Consider the following 25,220-nt stretch of genomic DNA (forward strand, 5'->3'; position numbering starts at 1 on the left):
CAGAAATGTTATCTATCCACATCATTTCTTAATTCACAGCTGTCATGCTGGAAAAGCTAAGTTCTTACAGGGTGTGGCCCAGAGGTGTACGATGCATACTACCACAATTCTGTGTGTTTTCTTTGAAGAAACGAAACCTGTTCCTTTGGGAGCATATCTAAACACTAATATTAGATTGAACACATGACTTCCCTATCATATGCCCTCACGATGAGTGCAGCCTATTATTTTTATGTTGTGATTTCTGGCAAGGTCTAAAGAGTAATTAAGCTGGCTTAATACACTTTCTTTTCAGAACTGTTTTTTTTTGGGGGGGGGGGTAATGTAATCAAAGTAGATAAAATAATTTAGACAATTTTCCTTTTCTGTGATTTTTCTGATTCCATTTATATATAGCAAAACTGATATTCAACTAGAAGTATATGCATAGAAGCTGAAGCCAGTAATACTGTCTTAAAAGTATATATATGAATAAAGAATTCACTGAGACAGACCTGGAAAAGGTCAGTTGTAAGGAACTTGCTGCAATCTGTATTCATTAGAGTTCAGGATAAAGGATGCTATTTATTTTTGTTACCTATTTACCTGTCTAAACTCAATAGTTTACCTCACTTGCCTGTTACTCGTTATCTTTCAAACTGCAAGCTCTTTGCAACAGCACCTGTTTGTTATTTACCATGTCCGCGTAACCCCTGGGTTCCAGATCTTGTCCAGCTTCTGACTGTTAGCACATGTTCCAAACTTTTTTGTACTAACCTTACTATTTAAAGTATAGGTCATCTAGGTTCTTGGAACAGATACTAAATAAACTCTTGTAAGAGCAAATAACTTTGTATCGTTCTTCCTTCTAATTCTATCCGGATCTTTTTATCTAACTCTAGATAGATCCAGGGAATCCCTTTCAGGCTAGGAACTTGATTTCAAATAAAAGTTTCTACTGGAGGGTTGCTGGGGAAGACACATTTCTCCAAGGGACTCTGATGCATCTCTGCTATTCCAAGATGTGATGAGGGTCAGCTCTCAGGTAAAGGACTTGTGTTTTCTGAAGTGTTTTCTGCTTAATAACTTAGCCAAAACTTGAGCTATACAAGGATGGAATGGGGAAAAGGATGAAAAAAAAATCACCCAAACTGATGTATTTGCCTCTACTACATATAATGTAAATTCACTGAAGCAGTGAAGAGATGTACATAGCTGGAAGTCACAAAAAGCCAACTACTGTTAAAAATCTCTAATTCTCAGAAAGCAATTAATGCCAACAAGTGACAAAAGAAACATTACTTATTTCAACAGTTACTGTTGTTTGAAGTTCATTTTATTGTTGTGTTTTATAGGTGAGATTTGTTTACAGATTCAGGGGTAATGCCACTGAACTCCATCTTGACAGAGCAACAAAATAACTCCAAAACAGGCTACAGCAATAAATATCAAACAATTCAATCTAAAATGTATAAATATAAAAGTCATTTCTGAAAATGTAGGAAAAACAGGAATCCATTTTTCTGTTTTGGCCATTTGTATAGTAACATCACTATCATCCATCCGTATCACCTCAGATCCAGCACAATTATCTTTATGTCTTTCCCGACCACATGGGTACATGGCTGCAGAAGAAGTCAACCCATTACTCAGAGAAATCAGTTTCAATAAAACAGCATATGAGGGCTATTGTTTCCTTTTAATTTTCTGAGCCTGCTTACTACTGTACCTATCTATCCAGCTTTGATTGTAGCTGTCACTGTGCCTGTTCACAGGCAAATTTGACTGTCATACGTAGACTGCTGAATAAAGCAAGGACTACACCATCCAATCAGAAACAAATTTCTAAAGAGGATATTGTTTACTGCTTAGCCTGTGAAACAGATTATAGTTCTGTGCTATCCTTTATGTATCACAGCATGGGATACCTGAAATGGAGAAGGAAGGTGGTGTGTCCTGCATTAGAACAGGTGCATGGGGGACAGCAGCAAGGAAAGCGTGAACTCTGTTCTCTTCCTGCAGTGGCTTCAGATGTGTCTGCCCACATGATGGATTTTTTTTAAGCATTTAGAACTAGACTGTGTCTTTAGTCACAGTCATGACTAAGTAACAGCTTGTACTGGGTTTGTGGAGAAGAGTTTTTACCAAAAACCAGATGCATATTAGGATTGGTTTAGTCAGGTTTCTTGAAGCTTCCTGTATTATCACTGCTGATATTGTTCCTCCAGGAAATGAGGCTGTGATCTTACTGTTTTTGTTGGAAGACCAACGTGTTTTGGGGATTGCACTTGAAAGGATATTTGTGTTTGATATGCAATACCAGCAGTGTGTCTAATGATTATAAACGAGGTCAAGTGACCAGTACCTTCATTGATGAACTAAGTCTGTAAAGGACCACTGAAAAGAGCCCATCTGGAACAAAAGTCTCAAAATATTTCAGAGCTGGACTACCTTCTCGTTATCCCTACAGTCAATGATAAAAGAACTGAACAAAACAAAACAAAGAACCCCAACCTCTCTTTCTTTTAAGGAGTAATACTGACATTCTAAGAGTCCTACAACAAAGTAGTAATTGCCAATGTCTTTCAGCATTACTTCTCTGCATTTGATCATTTTATTTTGCGCTATATGAGATTCTCTGTATTTGAAGTTAGCCCCATTTAAAAAAAAAAATCTTAATTATTCAAAGGTAAAGGTTGTTGTCTTCCAGATAACAGTGACATTTCTGATAATTCTGACTGATTATACTATTCAGCCATACATATAGCATACTATGCTATTAAAACGTCAAAAGATATGGTAGTTACTGAGAAAGGCTTATGAGAAGACAGGGGAAAATTATGGGCAATGAAGGAAATGGGGTTTAATCTACTCATAGCTGCACTTTTTAGCAGCTGGGATGTTCTGTTGGGACACTACAGTTGGGGAGATGAACTGAATTCTTTGTTTAAAAACTGAAGAGCTCAGGAATAACTCCCGTTTGTGGCTTTTGCTTCTTCTGAACGCAGGTAGAAGTGGTGACTGATGGTAATTGCCCTAGTTAGCCACCATTTGAATAGCAGTGTGTAACACTCTTCTCATGGGTGCTATTGACTGCTTAAGTAGAATCCTGATGTCTACCTTGGTCAGTGAAGTAAGGGTAATGAATTACTAAAATGGAGGAAAAATTATAAAGAAATCTAATCTGAAGCACATACAATTTCTGCTTGCAGCAGAACCATGGGCAAGAATTTGAATAGTCAAAACCATATTGGATTATATACTTACATTAAATAACCTAGGGTCCTTTGTATGTGGATGGAATCCCTTCTTTTTACAAGCAGAAACTTCTAGCATGCCAGCATTAGTAAGTCTGAAGATGCCGGTGCTGGAAAGCAAAAGATGAAACTCCTGTTACATACTGCTCCCATAATACAAGTCCAAGGTTTCACATATAAATTGCTTAGCTTAACATAAGGACAACAGAATGGTACTCAGTGACCTTTGATACACGGGAGCCAAGGCTGAGTTGGATTCTTAAAGGTACTTGAAATCAAGAGGAGTTGTATTCCTGTAAAGGAAGAGATGATGAGGGGAAGGGGAGAAAAAAAATCACAGTACTGGGTGCTATTCCCATTAGGCAGGTTAGCCTACTAAGGGCCAAGACTAGTTCATACAGGAACAGATACAAACCAGAAACTTAGGTGTTTTGGATTGCATTTCACTCACTGAACTCTAGAGGGGCAACTTATAAGCGAACAGCCTTTAAGCTAGCTGTGTAAATGACTAGTGAGAGTGTACATCCTCCCCACTCTTTTAGGTAATCAAGTAATACAACGCACTAGAAAATGCACTGCTGCATATGTATGATCAAACACTGAGTATTGAATAAAACGTTAGAAACCCCACCCTTCTGTAAAGAACATTAATACCTAATAACTACAGGACAGCACATGATTAATAAATGTTACAGATAGGAGTAACAGGTTAGAGTTGGTTACAGGGTATCAGCATAAACTATGACAGAAGTTTGGAAGACCAGAGATTTGGAAAAGTATGCAGACGTGCTCTGGGTTACAAAGCCTAGTGCTTTTGCACTTGCCACTCAGTCTGTATTTACAGCTCTGCTACCTGAATGGCCTATCTAGGAAGTTAGGCGACCAGAATGGGATTCATAGAAGTCATCTACAGAGGCGGACGGCCAGAAAGAAAGGCTGAAGAAACGCACAGTCTAAACAATGGCGTTAGCCCTGGGGCCTTGAAACACCAAGCACACCAAAGCAGAATCACAAAATTGTTGAGGTTGGAAGGAACCTCTGAAGATTGTCTACTCCAACCCCCCTGCTCCAGCAGAATCACCTTGAGCAGGTTGCCCAGGACCATATCCAGTCAGGTTTTGAGTATCTCCAAGGATGTAGACTTGACACCCTCTCTGGGCAACCTGTTCCATTATAAACTTTCACATTAATACTTACACAGTTCCAGGTTTTTCTAGATACTTATTGTTTGTATTTTATGAAATATAAAAATAGGACCTTATTATCAAGGAAGTTATCTTTATCCCTCTACTCCCCAAGCTGCAATTTTCATATCATCCTAGAGAAATACGTCTAACCCCTCCACTTCCTTCATCAGACAGAGTGAAGACAGGTCTGTGGTAGGGCACTGGCAATGAGGTCTCCAGAAGAACAGCTCCTGTCATTACTACTCGGTTGAGCCGAGTATAAAAATAAATAAAATTTAAAACCTGGGGCTGGGAAGGGAGGAGGAGAGAGAAGCTAGAAACAATACTGTGAATAGAGACTGACTAGAATGCAAGCCTAAACAACTTAAAGAAAAAAAACCCCACAATACAATATTCCTGCCCTTCATCCCTGTTGACGTGCTGTTTGCATTTGATCAAATTTTACGATAAGGAGCAGGGGAAAATATCTAAATATTACTTAGAAAAATCAGAACTCACTCATTATGCTTTGGTGAACAAACAATTGCAATGGCCTCTGGCAACATTAGCTGATAAGAACAATGAGTATGAAGATCAACACTGGATAAGAATGCAGTTTGTGTTGGATGTGTCTACAAAAAGAAAGAGAAAACTCAACATCATGAAATATTTCTTACAAATCAAGGTCGACATACATACATTCAAGAAGGAACAATAATTTGTAACAAGTGAAAGCATCAGTACTTCCCCAGGTTGGTTTCTTAAGTTCCTATTAACCCAGATTCTACATTGTTAGGGTGGCTTTTCTGTACGAGGTTTATGGAGGCACATTCACAACCAGATGTACAAGCAATTTTCTGATCGTGGGGGGAAAAAGATGGAATGAAGAAGCACAAGACAAAGGGAAATGACTTGATTGTCCAAAATCCCTAAGAGTGAAATTAATATAAAGTTTAAACAACACAATACCCTTCTCCCCGAATTTTGAATACAGTAGAAAAACAAATGGCATTAGAAAGTAATAAAATACCCCTAAATCAACATAAACAAAAGTTGTACTGGCAAAAGCAGGCCCATTGTGTCAACAGGATGCCTCAACTGCATTAAGAAATACTCATCTGTGGAGAACATTAGTGCTTATTTACATCACTACAATTAGAATTAAGTGAGCAAATTAATTTGGATTATTCCGGTTATTTCTTTAGTTTGTTATTTCCAGGGTTTTTTTTCACATAGTATGCAGAGCTGATAGAAAAAAGCCAGAATCTATGAGTCATACATACATGGATCCAACCCAAAGTGAGGAGATCATACTGATCCTGAATACCAAATAATTCTTCCACGTTCTCCATGTCGCAGTAGTCTGGTCCTGCAGATTGCTTTGGCACTATTACATGGGTTATAGTAAATTCATTATGTGTCTGTAAAACAAACATTGACTTAGAGTGGAACAAATGAACTAATGAATAAATGCTGAATCAGAATCTGAAAGATGTCAGCCTCTCAGCTAAAACAAAGCAGTATAGCTCCACTGATTCCAGTGCAGCTATACTGACTTACTGCACCTGAAAATATGCCTTAGCATTTTATCATGAAAACATACAGGGTATTATTAGTAACAACACAAGATTGTTGTATTGAAATGTTCTCAGAGACCAGTGTGAAAAGGTTGTCCTTTAAAATAATTAAAAACATGAAAAAAGAGGTTTGAGAATACTACAATTATTTTCTGTGAAACTTGGAACATCACTACTCTTGCTATTCTTTCTCTTTATACAATTCAAATACAGATGGACATCATTAAAATTCTTTGTATGCCAGCATCAGCCATGACATCTTTCCCTGCTCTGAAAGGACATTAAGTGTTATCTAGGTCAAAGGAAAAAACCAGCCTGAAAATCAGATGTTCTACAGCTTGATGGGGGGATTTTCTTCTTCTTTTTTGTTGTGCCATTATGAATTTGATGACTCCAGTAGATTCTAACAGTCTTTATATTTCATTGTCCTGTAACTAAACCTCACTTACCTTAGATGAATGCCAGAGAAAGTACTCGAAATAGCCTGTATTGTACAGCATGCTGAAAAATTTGCTACATTTTATAACAACAGCAGTGTACTTTGATCAGATGTTTCCCCAATAAGGCAAGCCCACACTGCCGAAGTGACCACTCAGGTTATAATATGAAGTTAATTACATTAAAGACTAATCATTTAGATCTGCTTTTGCTCTGAAATTGATACATTACAGGAAAATACAGCACTATCAAATATGTCTTCCCCATACAAATGTGACGGTTAAACTGTACCAGTTTTCCACAGAGAATTCCACATGTCTCTATTCCTCTTACTGTATTTGCCTCTGCTAGCAGCAGAAATTTGTGACAGAGATCCCTGGGCAAAATGACGCCTCTGAGTGCTTCGGCCAATTGAGCTAACAAAAAAAAAACAACAAAAAAAAACCCAAATAAAAAAAAACCAAACAAAAAAAAGGAGAGAGAGGTAAAAAGACATTTGCAACTTACACGGTGAGGTTCCATAAAGTTAGGAAATATACACAGTTACAGGAAATTATTAGAAGTGAAAGAATTATACTTACCACATCACAGATTTCTAATGAGAATAAATCTATAGCACAAGCACTTCATCCTAAATTAAGGTCACCAGCCCATAAGATATGCTCACTAGCCTGCCCCTGAGGTGACAGTGAGCTGATACCATCTCCCAGGCCAGGGCTTTCCAGGGTGAACCACTGCAGGTTCTGCTTCTGTCCCCTTGAAGTCCACGGCAAGATTCAGACTTCATTCCACAGGAACACTAAGGCTCAATCTCTAGATCCATCTATTGGTACTCAACTGGAAAATGTGAAACTGTGCAACTAATCTCCTCTCTTAAAATGAAGAAACTACATGGAACTGTTGTGTGTACATCAAGCTGTTCATGCTTATTTCACTATGGACATCCTCACGGTGAATAAGTACATATGCATATGCAATATGTGGACTGCTATAAGCAGCAAGGAGGCAGATAAAATAAAAAAGGAAAAAAAAAGATCTCTGCACTTACTCTGAACAGCACTTAAAGTAGCCGCTGGCTTTAAGATCCGGTTTACTGGAGGCGAATGTCCAGTGCAGCCAGATGTGCCGCTCCTCTCCTTTTTCTCAAGCAGTGCAGTAGATAAGGAACCGTTCTCCGGTACAGAAATACAAGATAGCATACTTCCATCTATCTGTTCAGACATAACTATGCTCTCTTTGATTTTCTGATCTCGAGCTAGTTCTTGCTTCTTAAGTTGATCCTCAAAGAATTGAAACTGTTCTGATTCAAGCTGCTGCTGCCGCATATGTGCGATTCGTTTCTTCTCTGCCTCTATTAGCTTCTGATGCTCTAGTTTCTTCAGAAATTCAGTTTTACATTTGTTCTGAAACATATGCAAAATAGTGACTTTCTCAGAACACTAAAAAAAGCTACAAAAAATGAAGGGAAAGAAGCAATCTAATTGTTTAATAAATTTTTAATGACAGGATTTGATAGTTTAAGTCTTTTGGAACATGTTTGCTGAACTGGCAAATACAACTATATCCCCAAAAGTAGTATGATATGAAAGGAAGGAAATACAGTAAGTAAGGAATTACTAACACAAAGCTTCCAATCTGCATACCTGTGGTGCTTTGTGTTTTTACTTCAGTAGTGATAGCACTGGCCTCATTTGCCCATTATAATAAAATCATTAGAAAAAGACTTTTCAGAACAGTGATGGTAAAGAGAGTAGACACAAGTGTAAGCCCTTAAAATTTTCAATGCAACAAGAGATCCATGAGCACATGGGTTTTCTGGGGAGATTTCATAATCCATTTTGTTATCTGGTTTCGTTGCTTGTCACTGCTGTTTGGATAGGTTGGTCAACTTTCTCCTGCTACTTTCTTTCCTCAGCTTTCCCTGGGTCGCTTAACCTGGCTTTGGTGCATAGCCTCCCCAGCCTCAGACACATTAGGTGCGTTCTCTGCTCTGGTCTGTGCCCCCTTGCCCCCAAGGCACCTGCTGTTCCACAAACTGCAAGGGAAGCTTCAGGTTTCAACAGCCCTTCCTGCTCCCTGGTAAAGCAGAGCATCAAGCATCCTCAGGAGCAAATGAAAAAAACAGAGCAAAGTCATTTCTTAAATGTCATGAACAAAATGGAGCAAGAAAGAAAACCTCAAACCAAGTGGTGACAGGAATATGGGGTGTTGGGTGTTTTGGGTTTTGGTGTTTGTTTTGGTTGGGATTTTTTCATAATTCCCTAGGTCAGTTTTAAGGGAAGGAAAGAAAAACATGTTTTTTCTCAGACGCTCTTTCCAAGATGGGTTTTTAAACTACAGATCCTCTTTTCAGTGACTTCAATAGACAAGATGCAAGTATTTACAGTCACTTAAAGAATCAAACAGGATCAATTCAAACTTGAGCACATTCGGAGCCAAGGGACTTTTTCCACATACTTATGTAAGTATATCAACAGTATCCTCTTTATAAAACAGAATCAGAGTGTACCGAAGACCTATTCGGATATTTGTAGACAGTTATTAAGTAAATATCACCGTACCTTTATTTCCAAGCACACACTTGTATTACTTATTGTCAAATGACCAACGGATTAGATTCTGAGAACTGAAAAGTCATTCTAAGCAGCCCGTGAAATGAGTGAGTAGGTTCTTGTAGAACTGGCATTTTACTGCTTAATTTTTAAGAAGTTTTATATGACAGAAAACTATTCATACCAATAATGATTTAATAATCATATAAAACTTACTTCGTTTTGCATGTATTCTTGATATTCTAAGTTATATTTTTTTAAAAGATCTCTCTTCAATTCATCTGTCCGTGGAAATGCAACCTCCTTCAATTTCTTTAGGGTGGGATGGGGGAGAAAGATAGATAAGTTTACTTTTCACTTTTTAAAAGAACCACCTGGAAAACAAACTCAGCTGTAATACAGATTTAAAAAAATACAAAATAGAAAAAAACACTGCTCTTCTCCCAGGAAAGAAAGGAAGAAATACACACTAAATCATCAGCTTATGAAACTTCTATAGTACACTGATTTCAATAAAGCTATATTAATTTATGTCAGTGAAAGGTGTGACATGACTACTTCTTATCTCAAGGAAAGATTAGTCCTTTTTCTAGCAATCTATTATCTCTGTTCTGTTTAATAGGTGTGTGATGACTAACATTTTTGTTGTAGGTGTAGGTTATAAAAAAAGCCTTCCAACTTTCAATGTTTCAGGTAGGATCATCACCTTTTTCTCTGGGACTCCCTGGACAGAAATATGAATGAATATGCCCATTTCCAGGTGGGAAAAAAAATGTTTATTTGCAGAGATAGCTATATCTGTAGCTTCCTGTGACAGCCCCAGCAGACAAAACAATTTTGTTTGTAAAACAAAAACAATGCCCAATGTTTTCTACTGATGCAGAGGCTACTACAAAATAATTTAGAGGCTGTAGGCAAGGGAGGGAAAGAGACCATGTGCTTAATCCTACTGAGTGCCATAGGAGGGAGCATGTTAGATGCTCTTTCTCAACAGGGATGTTTTCCTAGATTGTGGTCCACAGTAAAAAAATTGGCACGAAGCATTTTGGCTTTGAATATAACATTATTCAGCTTTAACAGTAGAGAAGGCATGCAAATATGGCAGCATGAAGCAAGAGACACTCATACTTATTCTAACAATTCTCATTGGGCAATTCCAGATGTTTTAAGCTCAGTATAAGGCTGTATTTGAAATTTCTCTTGGGGGGGGGGGAGGGGGGAAGTAAAACTATTTTGTATAAAAATGGAGGAAAAAAAACTGGTAAAAACTAAGCAAATACATATTTGGTAATAAAGAAAGCAAAAATATACTTTGATTATTTAGCAGGGTAAGTAAATACTGCACAGACACCAGTAATGCCCCACACCCCTCTTTCCCTCTGTCTGCAATAGTCAGTTTGGACCATTATCCACTCACATAATTGGGACCAGAATCAAACTTTAAGTACTGTTAAAATTAGTGTATTTTTAATATGTAAACTTTCAGAAACAGATGTACCTGGGTTTCCAACAATCTACCAACTTATTCAGAGACCGTTCTTGTTCACCTTTTAGAATGATAATTTAATTTCCAGTAATGATCAAGTGATTAAACCAAAATAAAACATGAATGACTAGTAGAGAAAGGTATCAGAAATTCAAGCTGTGGTGGCTGCCGTGGGCTTATGTGTGCACTGGGAGAAAAGCAGTTCTGGGAAAGAATGGAGAGATTCTGGGGGAAACACTTCTTAAAGGCCAGGAAACCATAACCCTACCTTAATAATATCTTGTTTTTCTGGTACTGCACATTGGTGATAGTCTCGGTGACTGGGCAGCTTTTCTACAAACAATCTAGAGAATTAAACATGCATGTGTTTGCCTCAGTAGCCAGAGGAATATCCACAATAGCTTTTATGTTGGCAGAAAAATCAGTTTCACATAAGTGTTAAACACTGAATTCCAGATGACTTGGAGCAGGTTTCTACACAGTTGTTTAAACTTAACACTTAAATTCTTGTATAGACTTGTATGGGACACATAGGGTAATGACAGGAGATTATTTTCTACATCTGAATATATTTTGGTTTTCATTAGTAGTGGGTTGGGTTAAAAAGAGGACTAACTAGCAGCCAGCACCTAAAAATGGCCCTCAAAAGCACCCTCCACCCTAGCCAGTGTTAATAAATCCTATTTCTACTGTCTTTATCTGTCCTTAGCTGAAATGCTGAATCTTAAGTGGGAAGTCCAGAATGCACCACTGACTACCATTAAAGCAGTTATTTTTACCAGACCAAGCTGCACAGCTAACTGCAGTATTATTAACGTACCCAGACACCTAAATTATGGCAAAACTCAGCAGCAAAACAGTTTGGAATACATGGCTGCTATCATTCTTTCAGCAATTTCTGCAATGCTCACCTCCAGACCCTCTTTTTATAGCAACACATACATTTAAAATTAAGTGGAGAAAGAAAGATTTGGTCTAGTTTTCAGAGTATGAAGAAAATGGGGGGGGGGGGGGGGGGCAAAGGAGTTCTCCTATCAGAAAAATGTTAAAATATGCATATAAACCCCCCCCCCCAACCTTTCAGAAGTAAGAAAACAAACCAATCAATCCTACAGCAAAACTAGCTAGTTAAAAAGTTTAAATCTGCCACTGATATCTTTTTCAGCTGGCTATTTTGAAAGTTGTAATGAAAGCTGTCCGGATTTGGTTTTTTTGGGTGCAGAGAATAATCACACAACATATTGTGTGGATTTTGCATTCACTCCTGTAAGAAGCAATAAATTATACTTAATCCTTTTGGGGAAGAAAAGTAAAGAGAGGCAAAAAGCCATTTTTTCATGTTTTTTTAAGTGCTGTGCAATCCTACCATCTTTAAGATCGGCAGAAGCTCATAGGGTGTAACTATTAAAGGCTCAGAAATCTTATCCAAACATTGCTTTTTAAGCCATGCACCGTATTTAACCAACATGCTGATAGATACAGACCAGTCTATGGGAAACAGTGCTCGTAGTATAGCCTGGTACGGTAAACTTAAACCGCTGCATATTAGGTTAGTTCACACCTGGTAGTTAGTAGATGGATAGGACTACCATACTAACAGTTGAGAGGAAATTATAACAAAGCCTGTGGTTAGAGTAAAGATCTCTAGAGAACAAAGCTATTCTGCACAAACACACTAAACATTTTTCTCCTAATCTAAAGGGGTGCCCTGTTTTCACTGCAACTCTTCATTTCAGTTTACTCAGAATTATAAGCTGTAATGACTTCAAATGGTTTCTTACGTTATGAACTTATTATAAAAAACAAAAGCATTCTCCAGGTTTCCCTCCTCCATATATACTGATGCCATTCGCTCCATCTCTACTCCAGATCTAAAGTAACGACGTGGAGTGATATCTTCGTTGATTGTGATATTGCTGCCAAGTTTGCTTAAGGCACGTACTCTCTCTTCTGGGGTCACAGAGATGTCTGTATGGTCAGGAATAGCTACTAGCTTTTTCTGAAAAAGAACAGAGAGATTAGCAAAGAGAACCAGATATTATGTTTCACTTTCAGTAAGTGATGTCATTCAAGAAACTCAAGGGAAATCTTCAGCTTTTTTCTCAAAATAGGCATTGGTTTCCCCACCTCTAGCCACAGTTGAAACATTCCAGCATGTTTCTCAATTGCAAATAAATTGTGATTGCAATTACAAATAAAAAGTGATCTTATCCACCTCCTCAAATCTTCAAACTACAAAAAATCCCAGGAAAAAAAAAAAGATAAAATTAAGTAAACCCCTGTAGAGATGATCAAAGGCAACGCAAAGCGTGTCCTCTTTAGAATCCCCCACACATGAAATTCTACAAGGTTCTGCCTTAAGTTATTGAAATAATTTGATGGAGGGCCTGAATACTCAGACTCCTATTACATGATGTATAGGGTATGACTGCTGGGTATAGTTCAGCTAACAAAGAGCAGTAAGTTCCCCTGGTCAGTCAACAGTTCACTTCAAATGTTCATTTCCAGTTTCAAACGAGGCAGTTAAAGCCTAAGAAGTTAGAACTAACTCTACTGAAGAAGCAGCATAGCTGCTTATTATATTCATTACCTTCCTGTTAAGTGGCTAAATAATTGGCTACTGCAAGTTGTTTCCTCTTACTTTGGTGAAAATTTTTACTCTTTTTATTCAAAATGTTCACTTCAACTTCTTAAAAGCCTGATCACTGAAACAAGCTAAAACCACATATATAGAAATAAAATAAAGTCCAACCAAACCATCAGGCAGAACATGGGAGGAACTGGCAGCATGCAGGAAGAGACCCTTGGAGCTGACAGCCAACACTGCCAAACAGCTCTCTTGAATTGTTTCCTATTTGAAAGGGAGGGTGCTCAGCCATTAAAGCATTTCTTTGTAATACATACCAACGAGCTGACAGTGAATGGTTGTTCCATGTTGTTGTCTGTCTGCAAACCAAGGAGACTGCTCTTTTCCTCCAAAGTCTCCATCTGACTGCAAAGGGCAGTATCACTCCAGCGCTCAATATTTGCAGCCAGCTGTCTCAGGGTTTATTAGCCCAAGGGAAACTTGAACATAGATACGTTGATTGTGCTTGTGTGCTGGGAAAAAAAAGACAAGTCATTCAGATTAGAAATACATTCAAACGTCATGTAAGTTTGCACGCCTGCACCCACTCATTACTTCGGTATCACAGTACTTACATATTTAATAGTAATCTAAAATTTACCAGGCATCTAGAATTTAAAATGGGAATGCATGGGGTCTTACAGGACAGTTGTGGACTAGCTGAACTGTTCTAATGTTATGGCAGTGGATTAGAACACAATATAACAAATTATTTTTAAAATTTTTACAGCAAGTTCAAAAACCCCAACTTTCAAGCATTAAGTGAAAAACTCAAAGGTCAAAGACTAATCACAGAATCTGTGTTTGCTTGAGCATATGTTTTGACAAACATATTTATAAACAGGGTGAATCTGGCATCTTTTTTCCTGCTAAGCCTACAATTAAAAATAAAACTTAGCACACAAACTCATATCAGTAATATAAAGCAGAGAAAATATTTCAAGCACCACTTGTTCCACCTGCACAGCTTGCTGACTTCAACAACACTCAAAATACAATGAACTCTGATGAATCAACTGATAGTAATTGCTTCTTGCACAGCTCTGAACAAGTAAAGACAAATATTTAGACATGTTGTGGTCATCAGCAAAAAAGACCCCAACAAACCCCTGAAAGGGAAATGAATTATTTAAATTACACTGGAAATATGAAAATGAAGCTCCTAATCTGGTTTTTCACTTCTGTGCACTCAATCTAAACAAATTTGATCCTGAATGTCGAAGGCACTTTATATATTGCAATAAATATGCTTTATGCTTTTGTAAAAGCATAAAGAGTGGGTTCAGCAAAGATATTTTCCCAGCACACCTCTCTCTAGAGGCCAGAGGACTCTGGGTTAGAGAAAAACCACCCTAATGTGTTTTTAGCTGGCTGCATTTCTCAAGTATTGATTTCTGTATTTGGGTCTTACTCATTTTTTTCCAAAAACTAACAGTATCTACTAGATCAGTCTTTAATTTTAACAATGAGTGCAAGTATTACAGGAGACACTAAATTCATTTAAGTAATACACTTTCTTTAAAATAATCAGAATCTTCCTGTTTTACTTGTAAAAGCCCTTACTGGTATACTCTTTCCACCTTATTAATTCAATCTTACTCTGCTTTTACGTATGACCTCCCAACCTCAATGAATATGTTCTTGCTTGACTTTATACCCATGTTTTCCATTTTCAAGATTTTTATTCTCATCATCAGGTATGTCACAGGTCTGTGAATTCAATTTCAAGACCTGCTTTTTTCAAATTAAGGTATTCAAAACGCTTGCACAATTTGTGACAAAAAAAATGGAGCATGGCTTATACACCCAAGACATCAACATTAGTTGTTGTTGCAGCGCTAATGGAAACAGTTCTCTAAACAATTTAATTTTACATACATGGAGCTCTGGTGTAAATCATCAGCTTGGCAGGAGAGCCTGTTTATTGCCTATTCACAGGCTGCAGAAAGGCCCCATGGGACCACAATAATTCAATATTTTTGCTTTAGCCTACCCCAAGAAACATACTGCCTTATGGCTAGTTCCACCTGAAACCCCTCTTCAGCTGGACCACTGTAGGTGTGGTAGACTGTGAAAGGAGAGGGCTAAAAGCTTGGCCAGCACAGAGCTCATGTTAGTCTTCTGACCCTGCAGCTCAGATTCTAAGCAGAAATAAAATCTTCAATAAGAGACTCTGCATTTGTATGCTCTGTGTGGCTCAGGAATAACAGTTTAAAAAAAACAATCTGAGATCTAAAAAGCATATATTTTAAAACCATTTATTCACTCACTTATCCATCACTTGTGGATTTTTTTTTTATTTCACCTAGAAGCAACTGGGAGATCTATGATAGCTGAATGGAAGGCTGGTTTTGGTCTAAAGTGTGCATCCAAGTATGACAAACTGCAAAATATTCTAGTCATTCAATTTATCAAAAACCATATTGTTCAAAAGTAAAGGGTGCAGAAATGTATTTCTGTGTGATTTCCTATTTCAGTTAGCAGCTTTTGAGCAAGAAAACTGCTTTTCAAGCACTTTCTCCCTTACAGACTTTCTCCAAAATCTAGTGAGGAAATGGACACTTAAGAGAATGCTCTTGACATGCTTCCCTATGGAGGACATGGGGTATGGATCATACACTTCTTTCAACTATTACCACACCTTGAAGACCTTTCAGCCTAGCTGGTAGGGAGAGTGGAAAAATGTTAGTGCAGTAAGCAGGAAACACAAAAGCCACTAATTGGTGTTTTGGTTTGGTTTGGGGCGGGGGGGGCCACAGTATTCCCAAAGAGGTCTTTGTTAAAGAAGCCTATGGTATCCCCCAGCCAAAATCTCCTTGGAACTGGCACAGGGAGACATCATGGTACCCTTTACTTGCAAACATTTCTCATCTTGGTTGCCTCTAAGAATATTAAAGTTATAAATATAAGTTATTTCAGTGATTTTTTTAACCTAGAGAAGTATTAAAAATAAGAAAAAAAAAAGTGTAATACCAGGTATTTTAAAGAGGAGACATCTGGTAACAGCAGAAACTCACACTTCCTCAAAATTGTGTCAGAGCTTTGAAAGGATGAAGAAGCTCTGCAGAGCGCACAAGTCAAGAAACAGTGCAAGAGCTTAGCAGAAGAATCGCTGCAAATAAAAGAGGAAACTGACTTTTTAAATTTGGCTTCAGGAGGACATTAAAAACCAGACACTGTAAATAAAGAAGAACTACTAGGATGAATTTGTATCACTTTTACAAAAATGTCAAATAAGACTCAAATATATTAGCTATTACAGGTAGTAGTGTAATTTAAAAAAAAAAAAAAAAAAATCCTAAAAAGAACATGGGCTGTCTTATGGCTGCACTCCAATATATTATCCTTAACACATGGACACACTGGCCAGAATTATAAACGATTAAAAAGCAGAAAGTTAAGCTTTACTGAAAAGACCACCACAGGTATGTTTGCGAGTTCCCTGGAATGCCTCTGTCCATAATGTTCCTCATGGTGCAGCTTTACAATCAGCACCTTCAGCTGGTCAAAGGCCATGATACTGCCAAGGGGCTCCCCTCACCCCCACCATACTTCTTTGTACTTCCCCTTTGTTGACATCAGTGACTTCAAGGCAATTTGTAGCTGATGCAAATTAAAATCAAATGGACTTTTAAAATTAATTACTTCCTTCTCAAACTCAGAATGCAAGAGAGAAAGCAGAAACATGAAGCCAGCAAAACAGACTGACTTGCCCCTTTCCAAGGTAGTGCTGTCCTAGACTGATATGAGCTTGCTTTGAAAATGCAGTCTAAGAGCTTGTACTGTGCCTACAAGAATTGCCCAGTCCTGATTAGTGACTCTTTGTCTTCTGGAAATACACTTATATTTCACTCTACAAGAGCAAAGAGAAATTCAAATATCAAACTTCTCTGTGTAACTGAAACTAATTATATTCAAATATACAAAACAGTTATATTAATACAGTGAACTACACTGCAGCCTCAACCACAGGGGATAAGTAGCAACGCTAGCTTGGAGCTGTCTTAGTCTATTAGAGTGTAAAGTACTCTAAATTCTAAGAGTAAAGATGCATTTTTCTGCTTTACAATTTCAGGGACTCCAACTAACTTAGATGGACTTAGGTAATGTTTGATTAAGAAGAAATGTCTGGACATTTAGCATGCAAATCAAGCTTTTTCTAACGATGAATTTTCTGAGAGTCATTATCAGAATATAAGAACTTAACATCCATTCAAGAGTTAAGAAACTTTTCGTGATTTCCTTGGTAATGGCACTCCTCACAAAATCCCATTTGCTCCTCAAAAACCACTTGTTTTCCTATATGATCCAGCTTATTATACTAAGCATTAATCCTTTGTAAAATCCAGCTTTATTAAATCAAAGGCCTTCAGCCACAGCAAACAGAGCAAAGTGAGAAAATCAGCATTTTAAATGGCATTGAAAGTCATTCTTTCCATTCAGGCTAACAAGCATAGTACCAAGTACCAGGGAAGTGAAAAGCAGAGAGCGCAATTTTAACTTAAAAGTATATGCAAATAGTAGTACATGAAGATAGAATAAGTATATCAAGACTATCAAGTACCTCAAGAGTGGGCTAATAAGACAGAGGTGGTATGAGAAGATCTGGAGAATGCATACACAAGCTCCCATAGTTTTCTGAGAGGTATAATATGGTAATTCATCACAAATTCTTCAATGCCCTCACAGTTCACTGCATGCTGGCATGGTTCAAACAATTGCCAGGACGGATGCATGTGGACAAACAAGAGCCCCTCTGCCTGTGCTCAGAGCCCGAGAGGCATGACCCGGCTAAGTTTGCAAGCTACGTAACTGTGCTCTGTGATAGCGAAAGGTGGTACACATGGCTGCACAGCAAGGCTTATTAGCTCAAGTGCAGTATGAACTATTTAAGTTACGCAGTTTGTGTTTGCATTGCCTTGTGTGGAGCCAGCTCACAGTCTGGGCAGAAAGAGCTTGTATCAGTCTTCATGCATTCCTATCACGGGCTCTGAAATGTCCATTCAGTATGATATGTCCTTCACCAATATAACCTGACTATGAGAGATGACTGTACCAGCAAAGACAATGAAGCCAAGCAGGACCATGCTCTGCCAAAGGATGCACACAGTGACTGGCGGTACCCCAGCGGGAGTTGCACTGCTCAAACTTTCTGGAGAAGGCACAGCCGCAAAGAGGAGCTAAGAGTACGGATACCTCCCAGAAACTAGCTGACTGCAGAGCATGAGGACGGAGTTTCAACTCCTTATCATCACCTTGAGGCTGCTTTTCCTTCTTCGGTTCTTCAGAAGAGGGTTTTAAATGCTGAATGAGCTTTTTAGATTTATAAACAAGTAACCGCCTAACTTCAGTAAGCATTAGTTTATTCACTAGTTTCCACTTTGTACCCTTAGTTACTTTGAAACATTGTTATTAGTTACTTTGAAACATTGTTATTAGTTACTTTGAAACATTAGTTTCCCCTTTGTAACATTTTTAAATTCCAAGGGAATTAGTCATAACACAGACTTCACTGCTGTCAGCAACATTTGTCAATATTTTGACTATTGGTCTTACTAAAAAGCTGCATTAGAGAGATCACTGGCAAAATTTTCCAAATCACTTTTTTCATTCAAAGCTTAGGTTCTGTTAAGAATAACAGGGACTTGGGGCATTAGCAATGATTTATTCTTCGCATATTTTTTAATAGTGGATTATTTCAGAAATACTCATCCTTTTGTTTGATATTTTGGTCGAAAGTAAAGCCCAGATGTGGTTCCCATCAAAATCATTCACTTCAGTTCATTGGGATCTGGATCCTTACAGTATGTCTAGAAATATTTGCTAATATAGAAGCTAAAACATAGCATAGTTCCGCTTCTTACAACCTACTCGAGAGCACTGTTCTGCATTCATCCCATGGTAAGAAAAAGCTTACTTTAATATTATAATGGGAAGTTAAAACAGTCATATTCTGTTTTGCTATACTAGGAAGTGTGATGATTATAGAATCCTAGACTAAAGATGCATCTCAAACCATAAAGGGGTCAGTTCTCATTAAAAAAGCCAAATTAGCAAGTGCAAAAACCACCTTTTAATTACTCATAATGGAACTAAATTGTCTCAGCAAACTTGAAATAGGGCACATCCAGTGATTGCCAGATGAAGATAAAGGACTGTTTCAAGCCAGTAAGTCACCCCTAATGCAGATACTTGTACTTTGGTACTCTGAAGTGGATGTTCAAGTGAATTTGGTGAAAAATAGGACAGGAACCTAACTCATTCAGCTCTTTTTGAAATGCCAGGCCATGTATTGGCACAGCACATAATCATTTATACACACATGTGGGTTTGATACAAAATATGCTAAAAACCAGCCTAAATAGCAAACTTCCTTCTGTTGGTTCTCTCCGAAAAGAAACAGCATGTTCATCTGTCAACACATTTTTTGAAACAACCATTCACCGTTACAGCAAGTGATTCAGCTAGTATAGTAAGTAGTCTCTTCTGGAAAAAAACAAACAAAGCACTGAATGTCATGGCAAGATAATTCTTTTGTGCAGAGAAAAAACCCAGTCAATCAAAAACAACAGAATGGCCTTTCAATGGAAAGAAGCACCGCAAGGAGCCGCTTGCTGAGAACCCTGCATCTTCCAATGGAGAAGTTGCTCTTCATAGCAGGAGCTACTAAGCTTGGCTATAGAAAAGCCTGTCTCAGTAACAGTTCATAATTTAACACTGCCCCTTAGCTCCATGGCTCCATTTAAACAGCACTGCCAAGACCTCCTCCCAGGCTCCACTAGCTCCCAGAGGCAGCTGCTGAGCTATACAATCATCTCTCCTAGAAGTGGGTCAAGGTTACACCCTCTTTTTCACCTACTGTGAAGGACCAGTCCCACCCACCCCCCAGCACACTGCCCAGAGGTCTCTCTGCAGACTGTGTCAGTGGTGTACGGACAGTAGCATCTTCACCTGCTTGGGTACTGAGAGGGAGAAATCACGTGCAGAGGAGATCCTCCATGCACAGGTCTGCCAAACCCAAGTCTTGCCTATATGGTTACACCACTCACTGCTGTATCTTACATCACAAAACTGAGCTTTATCTTCATCTAAAGAAAATGTGGGTGACACAAGGGTCTGTTTTCCCACAGTTAAAAAAGTTAGAACAGTTATTTGAAGACTTCTAAAGTTGTCCTGCAAATACTTGGATGACTGCAGTTAGTTAATGTAGCTACTTGAATAGCACTGACTGACTGTTTTCTAGGGACAGTTTTCCTTTTGGAACAGATACAAACATTACTGCACTAAGAAGCTACAGCAATAAAATTAGATTGCTACTGGGTCTGCTAAGATTCTGATAAACCACTACAATATGCAGATAACGTCCAACATGACACGTGCAAGAACCTGACTTTTACTCCCTACAGAGAATATGAATGTAAAACCTACAGGCTTTTCCCATTGCTTCAGAGCACAGAGGAAACATCTGACCTTCACCTATTTTCTCATTCATTTTTATGCAGACTATTTTGAAGTGAAGGTCTAGTATGTTTGTGCTACTACAACATAACCGTGTGCATTTGAGCTGTACACATAGGTGATGGCTTGCCACCAGATTTATTAATATGCTCTGTCTACAAAGATATCAGTCACTTTTAAGGGACTGTCCTGAAAAAACAGACTGGAAATACTGAATATTGAAACATGCATCTGTGAACTGCTGACAGTTCTTTCTCTTGTGGTTTCTTGCATCAAAACAAAACACAATCCCTCCCTCCCTCTCCCTTTTTTGGTAACACCATTCAGTTCCAGCAGAAAAGCATTTTTAACGTAATGGATAAAGTATCACCAATGTTAGAATGTCTTGGATTACAAGCAATAGCCTTCTTAGGCAGTCACTGAAATATACTTATGCAACACAGAACAGCATCTTTCCAGTGACCCACTAAAAGGATGTTCTAGACGTGGTGTAGAAAAACAGTGCCATTTCCTTCCTTTAGGAAACCCACAACAATCTCCCATCAAAATTAGTGTAGCAGGGCACATTAAGCCAGAAAAGGGCAGAAATAAAAGAAATAGCCGTTGTTATATAATTTGTTCTTTGATGATTCAGCTGAAATACTGAAAAAAGAGATACCTGCAATACATAACATTACTGATAAAACTAACTTCCACCATGAAGACAAGAAGCTGTGTTGCTAAGGGAAACAAACGAGAGGCTAAAATCAGCACAGAGGTCTGCAACACTTCACAGACTTCCAAGAAACAAAGAAAGTATGATTCCTTGCAAATCCTCAGGTTTCACAAATTTTTCTGCCCATAGCCCTATTTCTCTCAGAGGCAAAGTCCCACTAGGATAGAAGGGTTAAGAACCTTCCTGTTCTTCCTATAAAAGGTAATGATTTTTCTGGCAATATTTACTACTTAGTTTTATAACACTTTCAGACTCTATAACCTCTAATACGGACATTTGTTAATCGGGTGAGTAACCAGTTGCAACAATCAATTTCTGTTTCTATGTGATAACAAATCCCTATTCTGTCTTACTTCTTGTAGTTCATAATGTAGGTGACAAAAAAAAAGGAGAATTAAATTTAATTGACATTTCTGACATAAAAATTCACAGTTCATCTGAAGTCTATTAAATTGCCTATAAAGAATGAAGCTTGTCTTGTGGCCTCAAATCTAGAAAAAATAATTCGGGGCATTAGTTCAATGGATTCTGACTATTTTGTAGACTAATGGTTAAGTAAGCAAAGTGCAGGTAAAAAATTGATAGCAACATTACCTACAGGATGGAGCGTGGTCAACCAGTACAAATAACTACCAGTTATGGTCAACCAGTACAAATAACTATCAGTTAATCTGGCACGTTTCTGCAGTACGATGTTTATATTAAGATAATACAGTTGGATACTTGGATAGTTGGATACTTAGATAGTTACAATATTTAATTTCTCTTTTGTAAGTTTGCTAAGATTGACAATGGCAAGCGCATGTTTTATAGCAGCACTGACTGTAACACACTCAGTTCACAGGGCTGCTTGAAAGTCAGCTGAATTATCCAGAATATCAAAGCTGAGCACAATGATTTGTGGCTAACATTTTATACACTTGCAGGCCAATAGGCTATTCATTCCAGTGAAGCTATGCACAGACTGCCTCTGAGCCTATTTCCAAATTATTTGCTTTTCCCTTCAGGATGAGTCCAATGATCTTTGCAGCCTATTCAAGCTCCTTTCCAGATGATTAGAGAGAGCTAGACATCCCTGAAGGACTTTTGACAGTGGTTCAGAGATGCTAAAAGAGGAAGATACTTCCTACATTGATCATGTAGTGAGCCCACAGCTTCCTTAATGCAATTCCGTATGTTGTGTGCTGAACTGTGAGTCATCTAGAGCTGCCAGAAGGAAGTGGTAGGCAATGGGTTGTGTCTGAGCAGGTGCCTGACTCACAGCATTACCATGAGGTATCATCATCCGTGTAAGATTGAAAATGCTGGATTTTTATAAAAGGGATGCCTATGCAACAACAATACTAAGCTACTACACATGGATCATTCAGAAACTGTACAAGCAAGATCATTTGCTTTCATGGACTTCTATAATGGAAATTATGACCAAAAAATATGTTTTCTGGCATGGCAACCTAAACGTTAAATATTTATTAAAATGATATAGACAAAGACTTTCATTACATAGCAGCAAACTAAGTTTCAGAACACAAACTGGAAATGTAACCTTTGACACAGAAATAAAATCTCAGGAGTTGGATAAGAACAGAAAAAAACCACTATGCATACAAGTCCAGCAAACAGAGACCAAATATTTATTTTTATACACCATTTGCTCAGTGTCTTCATGCATAAGTCACCTTGCCAATCCCTCAGCAGTTGAAGATTTCGTGACACCCCTCACCTTGAGCTATACTCTTCCTCAGCTTGGTGATTAACTTCCAGGAAATGCCTTAAGGCATGACCTTGAGCATGCTTCATGCACATAAAGAAAACCACATGAGAAATGCCTTCACAGTATCCCCATAGCAATATCTGTAACACACATGATTGCAGGATTGATCAAGACACTGAAGCCTATTTTTAAACATAATACTACAAAATAGCCTCCCTGCACTTACAGCCATTTAAAATACTATTAAAAAAACATAACTGAAATTTGCACCTACAGAATTATACAGGATTTGGGAGGAATGCTTCCTACACTCTCCTGTGATCTGTGAAACTCTGGACTTGTCAACACTGGCCTTTGGTTTAGTTATTCATACCTTTAGCACCTAGACATGCAATATACCAGGCAGAAATGCATTTAGCACGTCAGAAAATCCAGCTGTTACAGCGTAACACAATATATTGCCTCAGCACCATCCACAACAACAAACCTGGACTCCGTTCTCCTAGGAATATTTCATGAAGTTCTGAGTCTGTATCCTCTTTTCCAGGACCTGATGGTCTAAGGCAATTTATCAAATATATGCTAACCACAGCTTTGGACAGTCAACCACTTCAGCCTGCAATGAGGAGAAAACCCACTTCTGTGAAGACAGAACTTTCTCAAATTCGGTCTTCACCTGAGGAACGAACTCCCTGGGAACTACAGTCCATCCAAGACCTCATAATCTCACCACTTTCCGTTCTCAGTAAAAGGTGGTTTTTTTCCTGCCCATGACTTTTCAGACAAGCATTAAGAACCATGTGCATATTAAATAAAAAGAATTCCAAACCAAGATAAATTCCCCAAGAAGAGACTTTTTGCCACCCTTCTGAAACAGGACAGTGCATCCATGTGTGAGAGAAGCGAATTACGTTCCTTGGTGCATTTTGGAGGGACACCTTAGATTGCACAGAGGTCAGAATGAGGTAGGTACAAAATGAGGTACATGAGCAGAAACAGCTTATGAGAGAGTTACAGATGCCCAGTGAACACGGTTTCTTTTTTTGTCATCGGAACAGAAAGTAAAAGAATGTAATCTTTCACATGTATATGGAAATTATTTTAAAATAGAGTACTGTTATAAGTTTGATTTCTCTCTGCACCACGATAACGTTCGGAACTCTGCTCCCCACCACACTATAATCACCTGTTTTTGTAGACGCAGTGAAATCAGCAGCTCTCCCCAGCCCCGGCTCGCTGCTCCCCCGCCTCCCCGCACACCCAGATGTTGCCAGGGTCACCACGATGCCCGCGCCGCGCCAAGAGCTGCTCCCTCTCTCCTCCTCGCCCCGGCGCGCATCCCGCCCGAGGCTGTTCCTACATCAGGTTCCGCCCTGCCTGGAGGAGGGCGATTTCCGACAGGCCTCCTGGGATCGCGGCACCTGACGCCCGGGGCGGGGACGGCCCGGACCGACCGAGCACCGGGGACATTCGCCAGGGCAGCCGAGCTGATGGAACTCGTACCGGCCACAGCTCCCACCGCTCCCCGGCCCCGGAAGGGGCACGGCACGGCACGGCACGGCGCCACCGCTTTCTCCCTCTGTCCGCAGGGACCGTTGGCGCAAAGCAGCGGGATGGAGGCGGCGAGGCAGCGCCCCGCCAGCTCCCTGCCCCGCGCTCCCCAGACCGGGGAAGGCGACGGCTGCTTACCGGATCTCGCATCCGCCTGAGCGGCTCCGGCGGCCGGTGCTCCTGGAGACAAAGCGAGGGGCGCCCGGCCCGCCGCGGAGAGTGGGGGGGGGGGGGGGGAGGCGGTGCGCAGGAGCGGCGGGGCGGCCTGGGCCTCCGCCGCCCGGCCTCGCCCCGCCGGGACGCGGTGCCCTGGGCGCCCTGCGCAGGAGCGGCGGGCGGGGCGGCAGGTGCCGGCGGCGCGGCGGAGAGGAGCCGAGCCGAGCGCCTTGCGCCGCCGCAGCCGGCCCAGGTTACGGTGCGGGGCGAAGGGAGGAGCCTGCGCGGCGCCGGGGCGAGCGGCGTGGCCGAGGCCCGCTCTGCGCCGCGGGGTCCGCCGCCGCCCGCCGCTAACGGCCCAACGGCCGCGGGCGCCGCCGCGCGCACGGGGCCGCCGTTGCAGCCTCAACGGCTGCCCGGGAGGGCGAGGGGAAGCGGCGGCGGCGGCGAGCGCGGGAGGTGCCTTGCGTGAGTGGAGGCGGGCGAGGGCGGAGGGGGCCAAGGGGGGCGTCTGCAGCATGGCCCGTGCTCACCTGGCGTGTGTC

At 39.8% G+C, this 25,220-nt stretch overlaps 1 protein-coding gene across 1 annotated transcript; it reads right to left on the reverse strand.

Moving 5' to 3' along the window:
- Window positions 1–1,297: 1,297 nt before the first annotated feature.
- On the reverse strand, window positions 1,298–24,721 carry STAMBPL1 (STAM binding protein like 1). The gene is made up of 11 exons (XM_050899169.1): window positions 24,658–24,721; window positions 13,360–13,554; window positions 12,237–12,454; window positions 10,724–10,799; window positions 9,186–9,281; window positions 7,466–7,820; window positions 6,709–6,833; window positions 5,686–5,823; window positions 4,922–5,034; window positions 3,247–3,346; window positions 1,298–1,604 (listed from the first exon to the last, which is right to left on the reverse strand). The coding sequence occupies exons 2-11, from the start codon at window positions 13,441–13,443 to the stop codon at window positions 1,548–1,550; spliced, it is 1,362 nt and encodes a 453-aa protein (XP_050755126.1). The 5' UTR covers window positions 13,444–13,554; window positions 24,658–24,721; the 3' UTR covers window positions 1,298–1,547.
- Between the last annotated feature and the right edge of the window lie 499 nt (window positions 24,722–25,220).

This window comes from Gymnogyps californianus, chromosome 6, assembly GCF_018139145.2.
Source record: "Gymnogyps californianus isolate 813 chromosome 6, ASM1813914v2, whole genome shotgun sequence".
Classification (NCBI taxonomy): Eukaryota; Metazoa; Chordata; class Aves; order Accipitriformes; family Cathartidae; genus Gymnogyps; species Gymnogyps californianus.